Raw genomic sequence first — 25,996 nt, forward strand, 5'->3', positions numbered from 1 at the left:
CACTTTGTCTGACTCAGGTAACACAGTACGCACAAATGTCCGCCCTGTTTTAAAAAAGAAAACGACAGCTCATTCCCGGCTCCAATTTATTAAATTGTTTCTCAAAATAATCGAATTGCTAAGAGCCGGTCAGAGACATTTAGGTGACATCCACCATTAAGTCAGCTTAACCTAGCACTGAGTAAGGCGCTGTTTCGGGTGCTGAAGATACAAAGAGCAAAAGGAAAGTAACTTTGCTCCGAAGCATAGGGCGCTAAGATCTGTGGGCTGGACCCTGGAGTTTCCCACAATCAGGCAAAGATAGTAATGGATCCCATTATCCTCACCCTAACCCTCCAGCAGTGTAAGAATGATATGCAGATGGTCCCCCTAACCCCACTGCAGCACTCTCGGGCCTGGTGTCCAGAGCTGAGGGGCCACAGCTCCTGCCTCCAGAAGTGCCTTTCGTTGGAGCCCCTTCTCTGTTGGAGACTCCAAGACCATGAAGAGTTGAGTTTTCTTGTCAGTTCCAAGGTCCTGAGTTACTTTGAGGAGCTCCAGGAGATCCTGGTTCTTCACTCGGGTTCCCAGGAACCTTGTCTAGGGCTGTTCCACAAAGAAAGTGGACCTCAGTAGTAAAAGGATGTTCATAGAGATTATGAATATTATCATCCATATTAGTGTGTAAGGAGAGATTTCCTTGGTCTGCTCTCATTCAAACCTCTGTGCCATGGGGCAATCCCAAAGCCCTCTGGGGCTCCTTCGAGGTCCCCTGCACAGTGCTTCCCCCTGGAAGATGACACAGTCCTCACCATAGTTCCTCCTCCAAGACGGGAAATGCCAGGGGAGGACCAAGCTGGGGGTTGTGGGCGGAGCAGGAGGGCTGCCAGTTTTCTCTAGTTTCCTCCCTCTACTTCCTCCCTGTCTTCTTCCTCCTGCCCTGGAAATGTAAAGGAAACCTCTCTGCAAGAGAGAAACTTTCACCAAATGAAGGGCATTAGTCTTTTTATTGGGGTCTTTTGAGGGGAGGGAAGACTTGTGAACATCATTCATAGAAGAATTCCCTGGGCTATTCCAGGCTTCCTGACACATCTGGACCCTTGGGTAGTAAGAGATTATTAGAAATCTGGGCTAGAGAAGAAAATCCAAGGACTTTTTGGTCTTTAAAGGAGGATGCCACCATGGTGGCAGTAGAGAAGGCTTAATGTCGCTGCTCCCACAGAGACCATCCTGACAATGGCAGCTCCTCTTATCGGGGTCCCCAGTGCACGTCAATCAGCATTTGTTTCTCACTGTGCTGAATTCTGATTTTTCAAAAGTTTTTCTTAAATTATAATGAAGATGAAAACATTTTCTGTTATATCCAATTGGCAGTCATCATCATCAGTATCAATGACTAGGCTCTACCTTTATCTTTTAAAGGTAATCTAAATTTTATTTGTAAATTATTTATAAATTTATTTTTAAGGTGGAATTTGGCCCAAGATTGTGGCCCAATTATCTATTTATTTGTTTGTTTGTTTGTTCGTTTTAAAGCTTTTTATTTTCAAAACTTATGCAGGAATAATTTTTCAACATTAACCCTTGCAAAACCTTGTGTTCCAATTCCTCCCCCACCCCCACCCCCTCCTCTGGATGGGAAGTACTCCATTTTATGTTAAACATGTGGCCCAATTATTAAAGTGACATTAGACCATCTCCTTGGTTCATAGGCAGGGAACAAATCAGGGGCTGTCTCCCATTTTCCAGGAGGGCTCACATAGGAATCCTTGACCTTTCTCCCAAGGACCCTTTGCAGGGTCCCCCCCCCCGCCACTGCCCCCTAGAGAGAAGGGGGGGGCAAACACACTTTGCTCACTGCTTGGCTAATTTATTTGGGCAAAGACAAGACATAAAACAGTACGCTGTGCACATGCAGGTCTCTCCTCCCAACCCCATTCATGCAGGCTCTGAAGCACGAGAGGCACAAAGACTGTAATTCAGCTCTGCTGCCCCGTCCCTCTTCTGCCTTTTGTTCACTCCTCATCTTCTGCCTCTTTTATGTGGAAACTGGAAGATTTTCTCTGGAACTGGAAGAGCTTTCTCTTGGATCTCCTCCTGCACACAAGATTCAAAATGGAGTTGGCCAGTCTAAAATAAGACTTTTCTTTTTCTTTTCTTTTTCCTTTTTTGGGCGCATAGAGCTCTTTTTACACATTGTAAGCACTTGCTGTTTTCTCGGTTGAATTTTATTAACCAAAGCATTTATGTTGCCAGGCCAAAATTATGTGTTCTTCTATTTGCAAATGTATTGGTTGCAAAAATTATGAAGAAAGCCCGGAACGCAAAACTCTGCTGAACATGCCCAACTGTGTGGAGATTGGGGGGCCTGAAGGCAGCCATCTTTTCTCGCCATCGAAATTTGCCGTGTTGCCCAAGTTCAGGAAGGACAGGTAGGCAACTTGCACTTGTAGCTCAGGAAAGGAGAAAGCAACTTTGGAGGGAAGGCAGGGAGAAATCTATTTGCACCTGGTCATTGGTGTTTCTTGGGTGTTTGCACACGTTACCATTGGTGCCCAGAAGGAGGGCTTTCCTTCTGGCATGTTTATCTGGAGACAGAGGGGACTTATTCAGGGTCACACAGGTAGGAAGTGGCTAAGGCTGGATTTGCACTCAGGTCTTCCCCAGTCCAAGGCCAGAAGTCTATCCATTGTGCCACTGAGCTGCCCCCCCTGAGGTTCTAGTGGATTATAAGCTTAATGTGTGTCAACAGTAGAACATAGCAGCCCCCCCCCAAAAAAATGTGGAGGTCAGAGGCCCAGTGTCCTCCGCCACAGACCTCCGCTAGAGAAATTTGGGCCCCAAAGGATTTTTGAAGAGAGCAGAGAAAGCAGCCAGGCCTGGGGAAGAGCCCAGAGGTCAAGCCTTAGGAGGAACAGTTGAGGGAGCTTTGTGGCTTTGGCTGGGAAGGCCCAAAGGGCCTGGGAGCTGCCCCTCAGGGGTTTGAGGAGCCCTCCTGTTGGCCTCAAAGCTGACACCTGGGGGCTACACAGCTTAGCCAGAGTTTGTCCAGCCTTTGGGGAGAGCTCCAGGGAAGGCCTGGGGGGCTGGGAGGGGCACAGTGCCAGGAGGCTCACCCTGACCTTCCTCATTTTCTCTCTGTCCTCCCAGGGCAGGGAGATTATGTCTGTCCCTGGTAGGGGGGTCTTCATAGCCTTGTGGCCTTTTCATCTCCAGGATAAATGTCTGGTCCTTGGCTGAGCCTTCTCGGGAGCCCTCTGTTTTCCCTATTCTGGCTACCCCCGACCAGAGGCTCGGTCCCCAGTCCTTTTAAAAATATGCTGCCCAGAACATAACTAAGAAGGGCCGAGATTGTGTCATTGCAATCACTTGGCAGATTCCCTTGATGCCCTTCACTGCCACACGGATTTCTTGAGCACCTACTGTGTGCCAGGTGCCCTGCACGATGCTGACACAAAAAATGTAGTTCTTTCCCTCAGGGAGCTGATTGACTTGGAGTGGGTAGAGGCTCTTGTGTAGCATAACTGTAAAGTTTTCTCTACCCAGTTTTATCCAAACACAGCCATAAAATGCACTTAATCCACCCACAAATCTCTGAGGAATTGGGAGGGCAGCTTCCTCCTCCCTTTAACCATGTTTGCAGATTTTTGTCTGCCTTATCTTTGTTTTTCAAGTAAATATGATGTGTGGATGCAATCACCATAATCTACCACTTGAATTTTTCATAAAACATTCATGCAGATTTTTTGCTTAATCTTTTTCTGAGTACAGAGGTTGTTTTATAACCTCCCCCCCCCCCGCCCCCCCGCCTTTAGCTCAGGGGAAAACCCATGGCTGGACCTAAGAATACAAATATTAGCAATAATAATAATGGCTAACATTCATGTAGCACCTACTATGTGCCAGACACTGTGCTAAGTGCTTTAAAGTAATTAACTCACGTGAGCCTCAGAACAACCCCACAAGGTGGGTGCTGTTATCGTCCCCATTTTACAGATGGGGAAACTGAGGGAGAGGGGGGCTTAGTGACTTGCCTGGATCACTCACATAGTAAGTACCTGACTCTAGGCCCAGCTTTTTATCCACTGGGACACATACTGTGAATATTGTGTCATTAGCCTCCCTACAAGACTCAGGGTGGAAGTCAGAGCACCTTGACCTCCTCCCTCTCCCTGAGCAGCCCCTGAACAAAACAGTGAGGGCTTAGCTCTGAGCCCCCTCAGCCCCTCGGGTCCTTAGGCCTGGCCTAGGAAAGGCCTGGGGATGTCTCAGCTCAGCAGCCCTCATTGAGGTGGGGGAGTGGGTGTCCCTGGCAGCACCTGCAGCTGGAGCGCCTGGCAGGATGGGGGGCTGTTGCCTGGGGATCGGCTGAGCTTTATGGGGGGGCTCCCTGTCTCCGAAAGAGGCTCTTGTAGAGGCTTGGGCAGCTCTGCCAGCAGGGCCAACCGGGTGACAGCAGTTTATTTTATTGAGGTTTTTAGCTTTAGCTTTATCTGGACCTTATCCAGAGCCCCGAGGTCAAAGTGACTGGTCTGGTTGTACCAAAGTCCAGCTTCAGTGATGGGGAATCTGGGGGTCTCTGGCTCTCTGGGGGCCAAGTGTCTTGCTGGGTAATTCTGCCGAGGATGTTCAGAGCCCGCCGCATCAGGAAGGCCGCGGTTTTATTTTCTGTAATGGTTCACTGGGGAACTGGCACAGGAGGCCCCGGCAGACCTGGGCTTATTTGCCATGTGATGGTTGGTAGGACTTGTGACTCCAAACCTTTTGTTCAATATAAATGGAATTATGGGAGTCCAACTCCAGTGAATAGGGAGAGGGTGGTTGTGGGTTTAAAATGCACGAGCCAGACGGGGGTCTGTCCAGGAGTTCGGTTTATTAATCTGAGAGCCAGAGTTGATCCAGTTTAAGCTGGTGCTGCATTAAGAGCGGGATCAAGCCAGAAGTTAATATGGCATTAACGCCGGATGTCTCCAGGGGGCACCGTATGTGTACATTCCGGTGTATGCCGTACATTTGATTTGATGTGAACTTTAGCAGTAACTGGCAATGACAAGGTGCCTCTCTTAGCAGAGTTGTTAGTAGTGGTCCGTGAGTCCTTGTTCCCGTCCATGAATCCTTCCCCAAGGTTGCCCGTAGTTTACCTCACGTGTGTCTCTTGTGCCTTGCTGGGCTCTGACCTGTGTGCCCTCACAGAGCGGGTCTCGAGCACCCCTTGGACCAGCCCCTTCCGCACGTGGATTGTCGGGCGCTTGACGTGTCCCTCTGGTCCGTCTCCCACAGGCAGCCCTACACCTGCATCTCCTGGGAGGTGGTGGAAGCCACGTGCGCCTGCCTGCTGGCCCAGGGGGAGGAGGCCGAGAAGGAGCACTACTCAGAGTGCCTGGCGGAGCAGATGATCCTCGAGGAGTTCGGGAGGTGTCTGTCCCAGATCCTCCACACGGAATTCAAATCCAAGGGGCTGAAAGTCGAGTAGACGGGCAGCGCGCCCAAGTCTCTCCCGTGACAATGACCCGAATGGACTCTTATCATCCCCTGGAGCCCGAAGGGCGTCCCTTGGGCCCACAAATGTAGGAAATTGATTGACTAGAGCAGCAAATGTCTCCATGTGTCCACCATTACCTGGGGGAGGGGGTTGTGGACTCCCAGCATCCTTGCTAGCTCTGGATTGGGAAACGGTCCCATAGAGGCTGAGCCTTTGGCAGGAAAATCAAGACTGGGACCAGTTCTCCGGACCTCGCCCTCTCCAGAGAATTCCCTTACAGACAGACTCTGCTCCGCCCTGACAAGCTCAGGTAATGAGCGCTTTGGAAATCTTTGGATGGGCGTTTCCCACCGGGCCCTTATGCAACAGCCATAATTGCTGAAGAACCAAGAATTGCTCTGAGAATGTCCGTAGTGTTAGCGTCCCCAGAAGTCACTCAGTGACTCTGCTTGGTCTAGTGGCACCTGTGGCTCTTGGTGCCCGGGGCTTTTTCTAGAACTTGCTGATCTGGCCCTGGGTGGTTTCTCTCGAGTTCCCTTTTTCAATGAGTTTCTGCATTGTTAGTGCGTTAGGTTGTTATTATTACTGTGGTTTATAAAATCTAGGTAAAGGAGGTTGCCTTAATGAGCAGACAGGCTGTATTAGCCCCGGGCCTCGGGACATCCACAAATACTGGAAAGGACTGGAACATCTCCCCACTGAAACATGTCATGGAACACCCTCCCTCCCGTCTGTCATCGGGGCTCAGTGACAACAGCTGCCCCTAGAGAGTGACAGACCAACAATGTCCTATTCCCGTGGACACAGAAGCAGCTGAATCAGCCATTCCAGAAAGCTCTGCCTCTGTTTCCTCTTTGGTTTTAGGGCTGACTCTTTGCTCACAGCAGGTCCCAAGTCTCCATCAGGGAGAAGGATAACACACAGTCCCCGGGGAGAGACTCCTTACAGAGAGAGGGGGAACCCTCGGTCCTTTCCCTAGTCCAGGCCCCACATAACATTCGAGGGACTGGAATCTTTAAGAAAAGGCCCAAGGCTGGTGAAGGGAGTAGATGAGCTCAGCGAGCAGCTCTCTGTATCCGAGTCCTCCTGGGTTCCCCATGGACTCTGACTGAGTCATGGAGGCCCCCGGTGCATCCTCTGCATTTAGTGACACTGACAGAGTGGGGTAGGGATGCTTGAGGCTTGATGGAAGTAGTGGAGGAGGACACGGCTCTGAAGCAAACCTTGAGCCCAACAAACAAGGAGTCCACCGCAGCCTTGGCTGCAAAGTTCTCTGAGATGGCAGAGAGAGGGGAGGAAGCTGGAAGACCAGGCCAGGTCAGGTGCCGCTCTCTGGGGAAGGGGCTTTCTCAGGTCAGACTTGGAGACTGCCTCCCTCTCATGGCTGAGCTGCCGGGCAGGGACCGGGCATTGGGTGCCCGCTGCAGCCAGGCCTTCCTCAACCAAAACTGGGAGGAAAGCCTGAGAGCTCGCTCTCCTCCTCTGCCTCGAGGAGGGCCCCTCCTGCTAGACCTCCAGAGAGAGAGAACCTGCCTGAATCCAATGGGGGAAGAGCCAGCCCCGTACCTGAGTCCGAGATGAAAATCTCTTTAAGTGTGAGCACATGTGCACACACACACACATACATACATACATACATATACATGTGTGTGTGTGTGTGTGTGTGTGTGTGTGTAAAACACTACTGCAATGTAGATTATCTAGGATCACCAAAGACCATACAATTATACTTTATCTCCAATGGGAAAAACTGGTAACTTCTTATTCAAAATATGTGCTCTTATTTCATGCTGTGTAAGAAATCTGGGATTGTAAACACATCCTCCCCCCCCCCACACACACACACACACACCTTCCAGCCTCACCTGGTCCCTCTCCAGAACTGGGCAGGACACCAGAAACCCTCCCGATAAATGTTGACAGGCTTCTCCTCCGTCCCTTCCTCTCACTGATTGCTAGAAGCCCAGGGCTGGCCAGAATTGGCAGCTCTGTCTTGTTCTCAGTCATTTGGCAATGGTACCATTTGCTCTCTTCTCCCGGCTGCCTCGGTGATCAGAGAAGTAGAATGGGCTGCCATGAGCATGTGCCTGGAAAATGAGACCAATTCCAGTTATATTCTTGCTTGCATAGCTCTACTTTTAGTTTTACTTAACTGGATGAACCCACTGAGTCCTAAATGAGAGAGAATTGAGAAGGACCCAAGACCATCAGCACTGCTTGCTCCCTGGGAAGGCTTCCTTCTGATTCTCTGGGAGTGAACTTGTCCTTCTCCCTTGGAAGAGAACTGAGTCCATACAGAACCCCAAATGCAAAGCTTTCTTGTATTTCCCTGCAAAAGAAATTAGGAGCTTGAGTCCTTCCCATGGCCCAGTGGGCTGGTGTCCAAAGACAGGAGAAGGGGCGGTTGGGAGGGGGAGGATGGGCAGAGCAGCGCTGCTGGGCTCCCACATTGGCGTAGATATTTCTTAGCTCCCCATCGACAGAAGTGGGTGGTCAGAACTGGCCAAGCCATTGCAGCCAATGGATTGGGGGGAGGGGAACTTCCTGTTCTCAGAGGTCAGGATGGGCTCCTCGGAGTCAGAGGTGAGGATGATTTGCCTTCATACAAAAGGAAACTGAGTTGTCCGAACTGAGAAGATTGTCTCACTGGTCACAATCCTAGTGGCCACCGTTACCTCTCTAACCTTGAGGTTTTTTCTTCTACTTAGTATTGGTTTAACCACTTAGCTGCTATAATTTACTGACTTGGTAAAAGAATTCTGTGATAGCTAATAGAAATGGTTTTTTCTTTAATTCTTGTTATTCTTGAATACTTATTTTTGTAATAAGCAAAAATTATCAGGGTTATCCCTCGATATAATAAAGTAAAACAAGACAGTTTTCTTTCATAGTTAGTGTATCAGTAGCTTGTATAAATTGCCTGGGATTAAGTGTGTGTTCTCTTGATTTGGGCAATATTTAATACCCAATTTAGCTGTAGTCTATACTTTAGACTTCACTGTGGCTCAGATTATTTATTGTTATAGGAAAATTATATGTACTGGTATTTTGATTTAGAAAATAAATATTTTATAATTTTAAATACTGTGTTTTTATTATCAAACATTATTTTAATTTCCTATTAAACATTTTGAAAAGGCTATGAGGTTAATTAGCTTGATGTTTAACGAGTCCTTATTTAGATTTGTGTACGATCAAAACTATTGGGGAGAGTGCATCTCCTCGATCTGCCGGCTGAGTCCCCAAAAGCCTGGTTCTCAAGTGAAAACTTTCTTTTTTCTAACTTAGAGGTTGGGCCTTCCCAAGGTCCTTTTCTTTTTCTTCCCTTCATTACCTGGAAAAGATTCTGCAAACTATTTGTCACATTTGCAAGGCTTTGAAATCCCTTTTGTGTTTCTAATTGATCCCAAGAGAACAGAAGGTCATCAAATATGCCCCAAAAGCCAAATACCAAATTTTGACACAAAAAGAGCTTGTGTCATCTGCTCTGTATTCCATTAGAAATATTTATTTTTGACCTATATAGTCATCTAATCTTTTCTTAATAGCTTTTTATTTTCAAAACACATGCAAAGATTTTAACATTCACCTTTGCAAAACCTTGTGTTCCAAATTTGTCTCCCTCCCTTCTCCCCGTCCTTCCCCTAGACAGCAAATCCATGTAAACATGGCAATTCTTCTATGTATATTTCCACATTTTTCATGCTGCAAAAGAAAAATCATGGTTTTATTACTTGCTCAATTTTTACTCTAGTTATTTACTTTCAGTTGTTCATTCCCCCTTAGGAGGATGACATTCTGCTTGGGTCTAATCCTAGACGGGAGCACATAAATAACAGCAGCACACTCTGTAAGTAGGTCACAAATGCATCGCCCTAAGAGATACTTTATTCCAATTGTAATCAAAAGCAGTGATTAGATCTAATGAGTTTCCTATAGAAAAGCATGTTCAGTTACTATGTTTAAATGGTATTCCACCCCCATGGACTGCTGCTCACAAAGCCTTTGCATCATCTTGTGTAATTTGCTGGCATTTCAAAGCAAGTTTTCATATATATAAGAATTCCACATTAAACAATAACCCTGAGTAACATTGGATGTCTCTTGAAAATAACAAGATAAGCCATAGTCACTCTCCCCAAAGCACTAATTGTGCTGAAATTCTCTTTAGCACAAAACAGAGAACATCTACAATATTAACTTCACTAAATAATAGAATTAAATTTTAGTTTCACAAATTCTTATGTCATTGCCTAGTTATTCCCATGCTACTGTGAGGTATCTTGTATCTTATACAGGGATATATAACAAGTAGATAAGGCCAAATATCTCATTTATTTAATCGTTTAGAATATAGACTATGATTCTGGGCTAAATAGCTCAACTCTTACAATCTGTATCTTTATAAAAAGTAAGTTTAGATATGCTCCAGTAGTGACCTAATGGGTAAAGATTCAGATCTAATGTTGATCACCTGCCACGATTATAGAAATTTTCCATAAAAGGAAAAAGGGACATAACTAGAGTAAGGGGGAAATGTTCCCGTATCATTCTGGTCAATTTCAGGATACATGGATAGCCATTTCAGTTGAGAAAATATCATAGTCATCCGGGTGGGAAGCTTTCCATTAAGAAAAGATGTCATGTGGGGGAAATTGAGTCAGGAAAACTGTACCCACATATGCCAAAAGTTGTCCTCCCAGCTTTCCCCATGAGACACGACCCTGAAGTTCATAGATGTCGGCCCCATAGGATTGCTGGTGATAGGATCGTCAGCCCAGTAACATTTCTTGCTGATCATACCTGGTATCCGACTCAGAATATTTGTTCCAGTCCCATAAGATTTTTCCTTGGATAGGAAGTTTCAGGAATCCTGCTTAGGGATTGATATAAACTATTCTCATGTTGTTAAATTGTTATCAGGCCTTCTAAAAAAATCACAAGGATTTCACTTTTTTTTTTCCTGAGATAATTGGGCTTAAGTGACTTGCCCAGGATCACACAGCTAGGAAGTTTTAAATGTTTAAGGTCAGATTTGAACTCGGGAACTCCTGACATCAGGGCTGGTGCTCTATCCACTGCACCACCCAGCTGTCCTTTAACATTCTTTTCTTCTAGTATTTTCAAAAATAGTTTAAAATTGATCAATGTAGAAAAGCATTGACTACAATATGATAAAATAACGCTCTATATGCTGACAAAGATAGTGAATATAGGATAACTATAAACCTCCAGATTGACAAACAAAAATCAATCTTTTGAGACTGAAGTTTGTAAGGACTAAGTTGATTAACACATAATTTCAATATAGGCTAAGCCAACTATAATTTCACAATTCATAAACAGTTCTATAAACAAATTCCCAATTGCCAACCCTCCCCCCTGCCCCCCATTAAGTATTTGCTGTGAGGGAAGGGATTTATAGTTTTCTAAATGGATAATCAGAAAACTTTACTATAGGCAAACAGGAAGTCAACCATTTCTTAACATTACAGTACTTTAGAATATTAAGTTTTCTAATATTTTCTTTAACAATTCAGCTCATAGTGTTATTACTGGGCTTATATCCCAAAGAGATCATAAAGAAGGGAAAGGGACCTGTATATGCACGAATGTTTGTGGCAGCCCTCTTTGTAGTGGCTAGAAACTGGAAACTGAGTGGATGCCCATCAATTGGAGAATGGCCGAATAAATTGTGGTATATGAATATTATGGAATATTATTGTTCTGTAAGAAATGACCAACAGGATGATTTCAGAAAGGCCTGGAGAGACTTACACGAACTGCTGCTGAGTGAAATGAGCAGGACCAGGAGATCATTATCTACTTCAACAACAATACTAGATGATGACCAGTTCTGATGGATCAGGCCATCCTCAGCAATGAGATCAACCAAATCATTTCCAATGGAGAAGTAAAGAACTGAATCAGCTACGCCCAGCGAAAGAATCTGGGAGATGACTAAAAACCATTACATTGAATTCCCAATCCCTCTATCTATGCCCACCTGCATTTTGGATTTCCTTCACAGGCTAATTGTACACTATTTCAGAGTCTGATTCTTTTTGTGCAGCAAAAGAACGGTTTGGTCATGTATTCTTATTGTGTATCTAATTATATTTTAATATATTTAACATCTACTGGTCATCCTGCCCTCTGGGGGAGGGAGTGGGGGGAAGGAGGGGAAAAATTGGAACAAGAGGTTTGGCAATTGTCAATGCTGTAAAGTTACCCATATATATAACCTATAAATAAAAGGCTATTAAAAATAATTTTAAAAATTCATAACATAGCAACATCCAGTTTAGAAAAGAATCTGTGTCCCTAACTGCATATCTGTACCATATCAGAAATATTATGGATTCAAAATGTGAAACAAAAGCCCATTTCCAGTCAAGTGACTCCAGTTGAGTGCATCTCCAAATGCCCTTACACAGAAAATAATTCTGAGCAAATTTTAAGTGGAACCTAAACAGATTGATCTCCAAACTTGCTCATTGTAGCTATCTATAAATAGCTCTTTTCACCTCTGTAGCTCTCAGGTTGAAGTATCATAGAATGCCACATTACTGGAAGAATTTAAACCAATTTATAACCATATCCAACATCCTAGATTAGGTGCTAGCAGCACCCCTTTTCTCCAAGCAGAAATCCTTGAGCATCTCTCTACAAGGTGAGTCAACACGGCTAGTAATTATTTAAATCACTTCACTCTTAGCTTACTAAGAATTAGACCAGTATGATATAATGGGTAGGGATTATTTTCCTTTTGTAATAACTAGTTCTCAACTAGAATTAAATTACTTAATTATTCCAAACTGGTAGGCCTCCATATTTCCAGAGAGTTTTTTTTTTAATACTTGCATGCGTTATATCCAAAAAAAATCAAGAGTTCACATTTAGAACCCATATTTCTAATACAATGAATTTCACATTCCATTAGGCACTTTTCTCATTTGGCTTAAGACCACACAGCTAACAAATTTTCTGATCCATACGTTTCCTCTATACTTAATACTAAATAGTAAAAATTATAATTGTCACATTTACCAGAACCAGAATTTAGTTATATCTGGGTCCAAAGGGGATGCTCCCAGGAAGATTTCCTAAAGGGGGATGAAGAGGAGGACCACATTCTGATTAATATTTAGGACATATTTTGAGAAGGTTTTTCTTTAAAAATCCTTTTAAGATGCTCTTAGTAATTACAAAAGCTTTTTAGGAGACCTGCAGATTTATGCTGCTGTCAAGGACCCAGAGTAGAGTTCTGAGTCCCCTTAGCCCTGGTTTAACAGTTTATAGCTTACAAAATACTTGAACTGCTCAATTAACAATCAAAATCTGTTGGGTTGCCTACAAGGATCAACTTTAAAACACTTTTTTTCAAATCATACTTTTTTTTTTAAGGCTATTGGGGTTAAGTGACTTGCCTGTCACTTGTAGAAATGTAGAAAGGTCACACAGCTAGGAAGTGTTAAATGTCTTCAGGTCCTTCTGACTTCAGGGCTGGTGCTCTATCCACTGGGCCACCTAGCTGCCCCAAATCATACTAAATCTGGAGGAAATACTTTATAATTAATGAGTCAATAGAGTTATATCCATTCTTACCAATTCTAGTTTCAGTGGTAACATTTTAAATACAAATTACTGAAATTCTAAGTTGAATTCGAAGCCAGAATAGAAAAACCTTGATCAAAGTATGCCTTAAAAAGCAACAGAACAAAACCCAACAAAAATCCTTATTTTGCATTTTTAAACACATCATTTTGATATCATATTGGGTGGGCAATTGTGTGGAGCAGAATATCAGAAAGTAGAGAATGGTAGCCCTAAATCTGCCCAAAAGGTCTTGTCCAAGTAGTTCCTGAGGATTCAGATATAAGGAGAAAGAAGTATTTAAAAAAAAATCCATGCTTAAGGACATGTGAGAGATGCTGGGGTTGTCCTTCAGCCCCCAGCCACATTCAAAATTGACACATCAGTATCTAGCAAATATGTCCCCAACCTTAAGCTTAAGCTTAAAAAGGAGAACAGATAACTAGGGATGGGAATCCAAATCTGGGGGAACAAAAGGCCTTCAAAAGCAGTAAAATTCATGCTTCTCCAATTCGCTTCCACTTGACTCAGACTGATTGATTTAAAGTAATTTCAGCTTATTCTCTCAGAGGTCAACAATCCAGACTTCCTTTTGAAGCCCTATATGCTACAAGGATTTTGATGCACATGAAGGTGGGGTTCGTAGATCCCACAATAGATCAGATTCTGAGGCAGCCACAAATTGTACTTTGTATCTCAGTGTTAGATGTTCAGCTTGGGATGGAAATAACAAATTACATGAGGTGGGGTGAGGGAGGCTTCATCCATGACATATGCTTCCCCCATGCACTGGGTCCAGTGTTTCTAGAAAATATGGCAACACAAAAAGACAAGTTCATCCCTTTAGCATCCCTTAACACCAGAGTTCTATTGGTTAGAGGGAAGAGTCAATCTACAGCCAAAGTCCCTAAAATAAAGGTCCCCCTTGTGGACAAATTTTCCATCTGGGCCCAAAAAGATATGAGGGAGTTTTCCGATAATCGGGTACAGAGCTCTGGTCCCTTTGTGGCCATCAAGATGTTTTGAATAAAATTTAAAAGAGACAAAGTTTCCAAGTATTAATAATTAGACTAGACAATAAATTGATGCTGATGCTCATTTCTGTCAGTAATCAAAGATCCAGTGAAACAGTTTTTCATTATTTTTAATACTCATTGCATTATCAATCATGTTGGAAGAGAAAACAATACGAAGGGGAAAAAAACATGGGTGAGATTAAAAAAAAACAGAAAAAAATGAACAGTATGTGCTGATTTCCATTGTCTCCTTAGTTCTTTTTCTGGGTGCAGACGGCATTTTCTGTCCAAAGTCACTCTGAAACACTTTAAATCAGGTGTGTGCCTTCTGATAGGGAACTCCGCTGACAATTGAACCAGTCCTGATTGGTGAATGTGTAAGGGTGAAGTGGGATAGAAAATCTTCAGCTCCACCTGCTGCGATTGTGACTAGAGACCTTAAAGTGCTATCCAGTAATAAGTAGCAGCAGCTGTAGCAATAGTAGTCAAGTGACTTAAAGGGCCATCTAGTAATAAGTAACAGCAGCAGAAATAGTAAAAAGGTAACAAAATGCTATCTAGTAACAGTAATCTAGTCATCTAGTAATGAGTAACAGCAGCAGACATAGTGAAAAGGTAACCTTAAAGTGCTATCTAGTAATAGTAATCTAGTAATAACAGCAGCAATAATATCGTAATCTCAAAGTGCTACCTAGTTGGTTGGTTGGTGTCCATACTGGGAGAGGACCACAATGACATCACTATGTTAGAATCCAAAGATTTATGGGGCGTCTCAGCTACTCAGTGCAGATCCTAGAGAGATGACTGAACCCTTGAAGAATAGTCTTAACAGACCATCATCAATCAATGCTGAAGTTATTGACCGTTTACATCAAGTTGAAATCAATCACTCCCTAACTGAAGTTCAACTGGAGAAGAGCTTTTGAATGTCGTTAGGCTACTTTCATATGGTAAAACAACCGGCGCTGATTCTATTTTAGCCTAGATTTACAAGGTGTGTATTGGGGGGTGTCCATTGTGACTGAGTGCTGTGTTTGCAAACGAAAGGCCGACGAGCTGACTCTGGTAAACATCTAGAGACGGCGATGGGGAGGACGGAGCTTGTTGGGCATTGTTTGGGACCTGCTACGCCAGTCAAGCTCCAATTTCTTTTCTGACAGGACTAGTAGGGAAAGACTGTAGCCATCACCTGCCTAGAGTTCAACGGAAGTTTTGATTTCATACTCTTGTGATGGAGAACATGAAGAGGTGTAGACTCAATGAGAGTACAAGTAGATGGATTCAGCTCTCAATGAATGAGTTGTTTGTGATTCCCTATCAGTATGAAAGCGTGGAGGGTCCCAAGGTTCTGTGACTGTCCTCCACCTGATATTTTAAAAATATGATATTATATATGATGATATGATATTATTATATCTGACTGAGAGACAGAGTGTCATAGTGGACACTGTCTTGACAAATCAATTAACTCCATGCCCCCAAGCAACTCAAGACTACAGGTTGTCAAGCAGGAACCAACCAAAGTGCCTTGGAAAAGAAAGGGAATGTCTCACTGGGAGTTCCCTATGCCATGGGAAAAACAGATCTGATAGGAAAAAATCCATGGGTTGAGTTGGCTAAATCTTCTTCCCTCACTTGTCTGGATAACGCAAAGCTGGGAAGGGACAAAAAAATGCACTGGGGACAGTCAGGCTCCAAAGAGATTGGGCAAGAAATGTGTAACTTGGGGGGAAAGGATTAAAGAAGGGAGGGGGGGAAGGTTGGGGAAAGTCACCATTCTTGAGCATTCGAAGTGTTAATGTGTGAGAAAATAATATGTGCCAGAACATAGAAATAAGAGTAATGGATGGGAAAGGAGGACGGGAGTTGGGGGAAGGGAGAGGGGCAAAGAGGCAAATTGAGATTGGAGGTTTGAAAAGTGCCCTGCCAAGTAGAGTGGTCCCAGAATGCAATAGACAGGTGAGAAATGGGGGATTCCACCTCCTTGGGGATTTTCAGCAGAGGCTGGATAATCTCAAGCATGGATTTCTTTGGGGGAGGGAGGGAGTGGTTTGGATTTAAGTTTCTTTCCAATTCTAAGCTTCTCAATGATCCTGGCTGCTTATTGCCTGTTTGGTGTCAGGGCTGCCCTTTCATGGGACTTCTGCTTCAAAGGTCTCTTTTCTAATGAAGAAAGACCTCTCTTTACCCAACAATTTACAAGGTCTTAAATTCAATCTGTTAAATATTCATGAAGTCATCTTTTGATTTTCCAGTTATGGAACCATCCCCTGAAAATCTAAAGAGCAATTACTCTAAAGACCATTTTTAAATTTATCTTTGGGCTGTGTTCTTAACTCTTCTTATTGTTGTTTTAATTATATCGATCAGGTTAATATTAAAATGAACTTTTGTTCCAGTATGCTATCTTTCTGGTGAGAGAATAGAGTCTCAGGACTAACTGGAGTGACAGGAAGACATTTGACACAGAAGCAGGAGACAGCTACGTTTTAAAACATGGTTAGAAAGGAATGAGACAATCAAAATCAATTGCTATTTTTTATTTGATCACACAAAGTAAAATATTTATGAAACAAAAGGTTGGATTCTAACATCACATCAGTAAGGGCAGAAGAGACAGGAAGAGTTTACAACATGTTAAGTTTGTAGATTACTGCAAACCACTGTACTTCGAACTCCATTCTGTCCAAACCCTCTGTAAAGTTTAATCTTAAAACACACAATCACAGACAAAAATCAAACACATTCTCTCAGGATTCATTTGTTTCTTCTGAAGAGACTGAGATTTTATCCAGGGCCCCAGCATCTGCAAGAGTCCAAAGAAAATATTGTTTCAGTGACATTTAAAGGACATAAATGTCAAAGTGGGGTAAGTCCCGGGGTACTTGGTTATGTCTATGAATTACAGAAAAGTTACCAAAAATCATTTACTGTCTTTTCTAGGTATGGACTTAAATACAAGTAACACAGGGCCTAAACTCTTAACATGTTTTTCCTAAAATCAGAAAAATGGGATTTCTATAGAATGTTCTTTAATATTACATGATTCACACAGCAAATGTATCCTTGCTGCAAACTCTCCTGAACACCATCAACAGAAATCACAGTTGAAAAACTAGTGTTGGACTATAATCTGCATTAATTCTGGCAGGGGGAATTCTGGCAGGATGAGACCATTTATCTTTTAACTGCTGAAGTGTCCTCTATATGGCTGCTTTTCCTATCTGAGGAAGGAATTACCAGCCCTTTCCCTCTTAAAGATTTTTCCAAAGATCTTGCCATGATTTAAATCAGGCAAAAGTTGGTTGATTGTCGTCCTTCGTTCTCAGAGGACCAAAAATGGCATCACTATATTAAGAGTTGAGTTACAGTGTGTCCCACTGTGACTGATCAGATCAATACAAGCTCATCATGCTCTCGATTCCTTTGCTTTCCACCAAGATATTTGATGAATAAAACAGCAAGAGGGTTGTAATATTTCAATGGCAAATGCCTCTGCCTATTCTCTGAAACAGCTGCTGATATATAAACAAACACTTAAACTAGGGGAACTTAAAATGGGTTTTTAATCTGTAATTAACTTTAAAAAGAAATGAATGAATAAAAGTATGATTTCTAGATTTCTGTGGTCCAACAAATAGTGTTTTGATATGCTTACAACCCAGAAAGGGGAAAAAATACCCATGCAAAATCCATCAATTTTCTTGTAATTAATGGGTAATTTCTAGTTATATGCATAATATGTACCTGTGCATAATATGTATTTGTAATACATACAAAGTTGGCAGTTGACTTGACTATTAAGTAATGAATCTAAATTCATGTGTGAAGTGATGGTCCAAATAGATTCCCATAATTCATCAGAATTAATAGTTTCATTCATAGTTCAATTTTCTCCTTCAATCTGATACTGTACGTGATCCATCACTTGGACAAACTTTCAGGAAGTCTAAGGTAAATATATGATAAAATAATGTGGCGTTCTGGCACTTTGGGAGTTAGAGATTGAGTGTCTGTAGAGGACTCAGGTAAAAATTAAGCAAAGAGAAAACTTGGGCTCAATTACAGGAGGTATGAAAACTGTCAACCAGATCCTTCATCCTTTTCTATGCAACATAGAAGCTACAAGCCCTAGGAAGCCATCTCCCAAGGAGGGAGAGCTTCCCATTGGGAAAATTAGTCTGGAATCTGACTTGCCTGGCATCTCTGACCTTGATGGATGGATGGATTGAGCAATATTGATTGATTGATTTTTAAAAGAAGGATTATGGTTCTAACTGCTTTTGAGGTTTTAAAAATGTCAAATTTCAACACCTGTGTATAACCTGAATGTGAGAAAGCCACAGCTTTCCCAATAACTCTCCAGGATAGTCCGATATTCTGAGAGTGGAGGAACAGAAAACAGAAAATGCTCTCACGTACCTCTGAGATGCAAGTATGTCAGAAACTCGAGTACTGTACGCACAATGTTTTCATCAGCCATGGACGATTCCGAGTTTCCTAGAAAATATAAATAGTGAATGTATACAACATGGCGTGTTGAAGCATGAGCAGACTTCAGAGATTTCAAGTTGGAAGGGACTTTAAGGATCATTTTGTCCCACTTTCTCCTTTTAATAAGGAAACTGAGACCCGGAGAGACTCATTGACTTGCCCAGTCAAAGGAGGATGAACTGGCACAGCTGGTATTTGAACCCAAGACTTCTGGTTTCCATCCCAGCACACATCCCTATGTCTTCTCCTCTCCTGTTTTTCTTACTGGTCCCAGAAGGCAGAACTAGAGGAAATGGGCTGAACTCAGTTCAATAGAAGGAGTAACTTCCTAACCAAGAAAGCTATCCAAAATGAGGGGGGCTCTCTTGGCAGATGGTAAGTGCTCCCTCCCTGGAGGTCTTCAGGGAGAGACTGGCTGACCGGTCCCTTGTCAGGAACATTCACAGAATGAATTCTTGTCCAAGTATACAGTAAACTAAATGATCTGTAAAACCCCTTCCATCTCTGAGACCATCTGGTCCATTGCTTTTCCCACTACATTATTCATCATTATAAATATAAATATAAATATAAAATTATAAAAAAAACCAAGATTAAATCTAGGTTTTTTGTGTTTGGCATTTTATTTTGTGGTAGTATACTATTCCTTTTGTGACCTGGAAGAATCCTGGACCTTCCTAATGGCATAAAACTTAAGTTACCTTGGAAAATAATAGTTCACCTACCCCAATTCTTTCCCTAGACATGAAAGCAGCTCATTAGCCTAAGAGCATGTAAAGAGCTCCCGAGTATTATTCCAGGAAAATGGGAAAATGGATCTGGGCTTGTCCAATGAAGGGGAAAGGATGTGATAAATTATTCCTAATCACAACATATAGATTGTATGGTTTTCAAAGAAGCTGGGTCAAAGCAACATCAGTATATAGAAAGATTAAGTTGACCAAGAGAGCTATATAGTAATTGTCCCAAAAATTCAACTGATACATTCCATGAAGATAAGATCAGCAGAGATTTTCTGAAGATGTTTTTTAAACCCTTTTAAAATGACCTTCTCAAAAAAAAAAAATAAAATAAAATAAAATGACCTTCTCTTCCTGCTACTGAGTGTCTTAGCATGACCATTCCTAGATGTTATAGATTTTGTATATTTATATATAGCTTTTTATATAGGTATTATATATGTATAGTTTTTATAGATTTCTAGATTTTATCTTTTATAAAATGGAAGAAAAGAACACAATAACATTGGGCAGTAGATGTGAAAGGTTCCCGTTGGTGTGTTGATGTAAATGTAGCTGACAGAGGGAAAGCCCTGAGAAATCCAAGCCCAAGATGCCCAGCTCCCTCCCAGGAGCACTGAAAATGAATTATGGGTAGAGATGAATTAAGGCCAATGTCTGAGGCAGACAGGAGAGCGGTGGAGCAGCGCCGGGTCCTTACCTGGCTTCATGCCATCCTCAGCCTGGAGCTCCCGTTTGCCAGCGAGGCCGTGCTTGTCATTGAATGATCGGTGGTTGTCTACGGCATCTATTGAGTCAAGCAAAGAGGGAAAGAGTTGGGAGCCTCTTCCTCGAGCAGGGCCAGTGGGGCCGTATTGAATTCCTGGGCCAGGGGAAAGGGTTCAAGAGCTGCTGTCAGCATTCCAAAGAAAGGCAACATCAAGGTAAGAACCATTGACTGAGGCTCCATGTGCTGGAGACTCAGGTCACTCTAGACACCAACCAGCCTTCCCGGTCCAACGCGAGGGCTAAAGACAACTCAGAGCCTGGACAGTCTGCTCCCCCTGAGGGAGCCCTGCTTCCTACTGCTGAGCCCTTCACACACACCTTAGGCAGAAATTGTCCTAGAGACCCAGGCTGGCTGGAGGCTTCCTACTCCCAGCAAGCCACCCTCAAGGGGCCACTCTTTGTTCCCAAGTAGACTCATACCCGAGATCCGGGTTCTGACATGGGGGATTTCCTGAAAGGATCCCTTTTGGGGCTGTTAAGAGGCTAGGAATCGAGGGGAAGCTATTCCTGGGGAGGAGTTCTTGTTTTTGCTGCCTTTGCTGCTGTCTGGGTATTCTTGGGAATCTGTTTTCCCCTCTTTGTAGTAGCAAAGCATAAGAACCATCCCCCTGGAGCTAGAAAGGAGAGGAAAATGTCTTCTAGGATAGACCAGCCTTTCTCAGATCTCTCCCAGCAAACTCCCTGGAGGATCTCCCTCCCTGCCTTATTTCCCCAGCCCCTGGTACACATTCCCTTATTAAATGCCCTGGCACTAGCCCACATCGTCTTTACAAAAGGAAACAACCTTTAGCCATGGAGAAATAATAAATACAGAGAGAAGCGAATGCAGAACGCACACAAAGAGGCTTAACAGTCTGGACTCAGCAACTGGGGACCTCAAGGAAAGCCCTCAGCAGGAAGTGGCCCCGAGCTGAGTCTTGGAGGGCCTCGGGATGAGGAGGAAGGGCATTCCAGGAAGGGATGGGGAGGGGCAGTCTGTTCCAAGGCTCCTCGGGCTGAAATCTGAGCATGGCTCTAATAGCTCTGTGCTGCCTGTGCTTTGCCTTCTAGTCGATGATCTGAACACTCTGTTCCTTTGCAGACTGTTAGTTCCCTGAATCTTGAGCCTGTCTGTTAACATAACGGGGTGGTGGGACCCACGAGGGGATGCTGATAGTGATTAAGGGTTCCTGGAGGAAAGAGGGGTCAGGAAAGCTACAAGAAGCCTATTGGTTCCTCCCCCTTTGACAACTGGTGCATTGAACAGCCAGCTCAGGGGCTTTCTGGGAAGGCCTTCACTGCCACAAGAAATCCCCCATTGGGCTAACTCCTGCTTCAAAAGGAGTGCGTGGAAAGCACCTTCCACAATGCTCTTCTCTCTTCCACGGAGAGGGTTTGTTTGCTTAATGAGGGCTTTCAGAAACCCCATCCGGGACCAGCAGCTGTGGGACCGTCAGAAAGCCTGGAGGGCCGGGAGCCACACCTGGATTCTTGTCCCTACTATGGACTAATTAAGATCTTGAACATAAACATGGGTGCCTCTATTTCCTCATCTATAAAAGGCCGAGGTTAAATAAGATAAATTATAAGAACCCATCCCCAGCTGAAGTTCTATGATTCCTCGTGTCAAATGCAACCCAATAGCCAGCGAGCCAGTAGTCAGCGGGTCCCAGAAGCCTCCTGCCTCTCTCCATGGGAGCTAGCTTCGCAGAGGTTGAAACAATCCATCCCACTCCAACAGGAATACTGAGGAGCGAGAAGGGCCACTTTCCTGAGCCACAAAACCTAAATGGCCACTTCTAGGGTGAGAGTCATTTCCCCAGCCCCATTCTAACAAAGGGCTCTCGAGGTATTCCCACAGTGAAAGCACATTTCCATTCGGCAAAGAAAGCCTGTCCTTATTCAGATTGGAGTCATCATCACTAGAGGGGTGTTTGCTAATCTCCCCCAAGAACGGTAGGTTACAAAGGAATAGAAGGTTGGCTTTATGAGTGGGACTGAGAGCCTAGGGCAGTGCCTCTATAATGCAGAGATCCTCCACTTCCCCCTCGCCTCCACTTCCAGCACAGCCAAGGGCTTTTTGGGGACCTATCGATAAAAACTTCAGGGTAATTAGCAGGTGAATAACGCTCCAGCCTTACTCCCCCTCTCATCTCTCATCTGAATCACCTTAATTTTAGCTAGATCCCTTTGAATCATCCAGAGGTTTGGGGTTCTGTAGACAAAGCTTTCATTATCCCAGGAAAAATCTTTTTGCTCAGACCCACTTATATGTCCCAGTCTGTACATTTTAATTCATCCAGGCAGCGAATAACTGACAACCTGTCCCTTTTTTTTTTTTTTTTTTTTTTTTTTTTTTTTGGCTAAGGCAATTGGGGTTAAGCGACCTGCCCAAGGTCACACAGCTACGAAGTGTTAAGTGTCTGAGGTCACATTTGAACTCAGATCCTCCTGACTTCAGAGCTATCCACTGCACCAATTAGCTGCCCAATCTGTGCCTTTTTAAAGGGACATGAAACTTTCAAGCTGGAAGCTTGTTCCATTCCCCTCAGTTTAGAAATGAAGAAAGACCTGAAGAAGGAGACATATTTCCCTCCGATAACTCAGCTAGTTAGTGACAGAGCTCAGGCTCAAAAGAAAGACTCTACACATTTGTCTTATGTACCATGAAGGAAAAAATAAATGTCTCTTTTACTTACGTGGCCCAAGGAGATAACCAGCACTGTTCAAAGTCCAGCCTCGCTTTTCCTTGGCCTTAACCAAAGGAAGAAAGAACAATTAGTTTTTTAATCTGCTATAAACCCTAAATTAAGAACCAATTATGCTTAAATTATTAGCGTAAAATCCCAATTCTGGAACCTCTTTTGCTATGATCTAACTCATCATGCCAGGACCTGAGACAGCTCTTTTTCAAATAAACTTGGATTTAATGAATGAAGGGACATCGCCCAGGTAACCTTTACAACCTAGAACAAAGCCCGATATCTTTCAGGATGCCAGAGAAAGAGCTTATAAATGAGTGTCTGGTCTGAGCCACAGGAGCCAGATTCTCCCAGGATCACCTGCAACCTGGGCTGATTTAAGTAATTTGGGAAACTGCTTTAACTCATTGAAATTAAGGGATCCTGGAGCTCAGTTTCCTCACCTAAGAAGCTAGGAAATTATAGATTTCTAGATTTTATCTTTTATAAAGTAGAAGAAAAGAACACAATAACATTGAGCAGCAGATGTGAAAGGTTCCCGTTGGGGTGTTTTTATTTATTTCCTTTTTGATATGGCACTTTTTATAGGTGATTTAATCTAATATATAAAAATTCAGATTCTGTCTGCACACCACTTGTTATATAAATCCAATTAATGCAAAAGTGTTCATTTGGCCACCTGGTTCCTGTAATAAAGCTTTTCCCGAACTGTCAATGAGTCCATTAATCAGCATTTTATTTGCATACAACTTAGCAGGTGTGCAGTGGGATGCAGTGGGATGCAAAGTTGCCCGTATACAGCAAGGGCTATTGGTGAATGCTGACCTCTGAACTCTTTTCTAGCTTAAAGCTATTGGGTCATTGAGTTCAGGGTTAGAGTACATCATATAGTCTATCTGTGATTCAGTAAATGTTCGCCCACGTGGCTGATTTGATGCAGTTTCCACCGGGGTGGAATTGAAGCGAAAGAGCTGTTGACAGGGCCAGGGTCAGCCATGGGCTTAGTTTCCTCTCCTTGACCCAGAGTTGGGGGCCTCCCTGGTTAACCTTTAACCCCTCTCCCAAACTTTCCCTTTCAACTCCCCCCTGGGGTCTCTCTTAAATGCCTTGCCCGGTGCCTCCGGGGATTTGCAAGCTTTCTTTCCTAAAGATTAGGGGAGAAGGGGGGGATGTTTTCCTTAGCTCAAAGCTGGGACCTGAGTGTGGGCCAAGGTTTCCATGATGCTCTAAGATCCCATCCCCCCTCCTGAGCATCAGGAGCAGTTGGGTTCAGAGGCACTTACGGAGAGCACGAGGCCCAGGGTCTCCGACAAGGTGACACACAGGATGAGGGAGGCCAAGAGGAGGCTCCGACCGCACCTCTGCATCTGAAAGGGCAAGACAGGGCAGTGGTGGGAGGCGGGGAGAGGCATAGGGACTGGCTGCCTCCCAATCTCCCCCCCCAAGGGGAAAGAGGTCCTAGAAAGAAAGCAGGAAGGGGGTCGTTGGACCTCAGAGCTGGGGCAGGAAGGGACCTTAGAGGGCAACCCGTTTTGCAGCTGGGAAGCAAGAGATTAGAAGGCGGGAGTTCGGTGAACTCGCGTTTCTGCCTTTTTGGGGGGTCTGACGCTTCACACAACATAGTGGCTGGCACAGGGGGAGATCTCCCCAGCCCCAATTCTCCTCCCCGAGAACCTGGAGCCCTGGCCACCGCCTGCTCCTCACTTGACCCCGCCCAGCCCGTCCAGGCGTTCCCCCAGGCCTGAGAATCGCCCCCTCCTCTCTCCGCTTCCAGGCTTCCCTTCAGTGTCACTCCAGGTCCACCTGCTCCGGGAAGCCTTTCCTGCTCTCCCTTAACCTCTCCCCTCGCCCTTCCCCCCTCCCCCCGCCGCCGCCTTTTAGGATTGATTTCCCCGATTAGTCCGTCTCCCCTTCTCTGTAGGTCATTGTTTGCTTGACTTCCTCCAGAGCCCGGCCAAGCCTTTGCCTTCCTTCGCCTGGTGAGGATGGAGCATTAGGCAAAGGAGCCCCGAATTTCCCAGTCTTAGACTCTCCCCCAAACCCAAAGCGGGGGATGGGAAATGGGAGAATGGGGAAAGCCCTGCCTTTAGCCCCGGCGGGGCGGATGCCGCCTGCTTGTCCGCCCGCACTCGGGAGCTGCCGCCAGGCTGTCCGTTCCACGGACACAAAGGGCTGCGGACATGGGAGGAAGGACCTTTTCCAGAGAGAAAGAAAGCCCGCTCTTGCCCCGCTCGGGCTCAGGGGCTCTTAACCCATCTGTCGGCCCCTCTGGCCACAAGTCTGGGGGGGCCCGCGGACCCCGCTGGGAGTCGGGCAATTAAAGTATTGAAGGCAAAGGCTAACGGGCAGGAGACGAGCGCAGGGAAAGCTGCCATCCCCGCCCCCTCCAGGTTCCCGGCCCCCGCCTATGTCCCCATCCTGGCATCGCGTTCAGAGCCCGAGTTCCGGACCGGCGGGGGCTTGGCCGCGCCTCGGACACGGGGCGTCCGGTGCCAAAGACGCCGCGCCCGCCGGCCTGGCCTGAGCCGGGCGCTGCGTCCCCGGGGCAGGGCCAGGGAGAGGCGCCTTCGCCGGAGACGCTCCGAGTCTCCCACCGGCTGCTCCCGCCGCCCAGCAACAAAGTTGGGAAGGAGCGGGGAGGGGCGCGGAGACCGTGGCCGGGAACTCGGGTCAAGGTCAAGACCACTGCCACGGCCCGGGCCCCAACCTCCCCCTCCTCCCCCCAGGCCGGGCTAAGGTGCCCCTACCTTGAGCTCGGAGTGCAGGACACCTGCGAGGAGACGGGAGGTCAGACGCAGCCGGCGGGCGGCGGGCGGCGGGCGGCGGGCGGCGGGCGGCGGGCTCGGCTCGGGCCGGACGGGCTCTCACTGCATGCTTCGGGGCCGGCTGGCCAGCGACCGGCAGGGGCGGCGGCGGGAGCTGCGAGGGACAGGTGGCAGTCGGCTCGCCTCGTGCTCCTCCCCGCCGAGTCCTGGCTACTTATGGGGCGGCGCGCGCCCCGCGGGGGAGCCCACGAGCGGCCACGTCAGCCGCCCGCCCAGAGGGGGATAATTGCCCCTCCGGCGGGCCGGCCGCATTAGGGCAGGACAAATTACTGTCATCCAATTAGAGGCTTTTGGAAAAAGCTCAGCAGCCGAGCTGCGCGCCAGGGGAGGTGGCGGGGGCTGGGGGGGGGGGGTGGCGGAGGGGGCTTGGGACCTGGCGAGCGGCCCGGGGCTGAGAGCCCGCCTGGAGCAATTA

General features: G+C 45.3%; 2 protein-coding genes across 3 annotated transcripts in view; one reads left to right on the forward strand and one right to left on the reverse strand.

Annotated features, from left to right (window-relative positions):
- The window catches only part of TESMIN (testis expressed metallothionein like protein), a 48,307-nt gene extending 39,821 nt beyond the window's left edge, over positions 1–8,486 (forward strand). For both annotated transcript variants that reach the window (XM_023506592.2, XM_031942592.1), the window contains 2 exons: positions 2,236–2,411; positions 5,260–8,486. In XM_023506592.2, coding sequence (XP_023362360.2) covers positions 2,236–2,411; positions 5,260–5,452 — 369 coding nt within the window. In that variant the 3' untranslated portion in view covers positions 5,453–8,486. The remainder of the gene's footprint in view (positions 1–2,235; positions 2,412–5,259) is intronic.
- An 8,118-nt stretch (positions 8,487–16,604) lies between these two features.
- Positions 16,605–25,725, reverse strand: GAL (galanin and GMAP prepropeptide). Its single transcript, XM_031941848.1, has 6 exons — positions 25,504–25,725; positions 24,040–24,123; positions 22,754–22,808; positions 20,008–20,094; positions 18,496–18,573; positions 16,605–16,879 (listed from the first exon to the last, which is right to left on the reverse strand). The coding sequence occupies exons 2-6, from the start codon at positions 24,121–24,123 to the stop codon at positions 16,824–16,826; spliced, it is 360 nt and encodes a 119-aa protein (XP_031797708.1). The 5' UTR covers positions 25,504–25,725; the 3' UTR covers positions 16,605–16,823.
- Positions 25,726–25,996: the final 271 nt, after the last annotated feature.

The sequence above is a fragment of the Sarcophilus harrisii genome, chromosome 6 (assembly GCF_902635505.1).
Source record: "Sarcophilus harrisii chromosome 6, mSarHar1.11, whole genome shotgun sequence".
Lineage (NCBI taxonomy): Eukaryota > Metazoa > Chordata > Mammalia > Dasyuromorphia > Dasyuridae > Sarcophilus > Sarcophilus harrisii.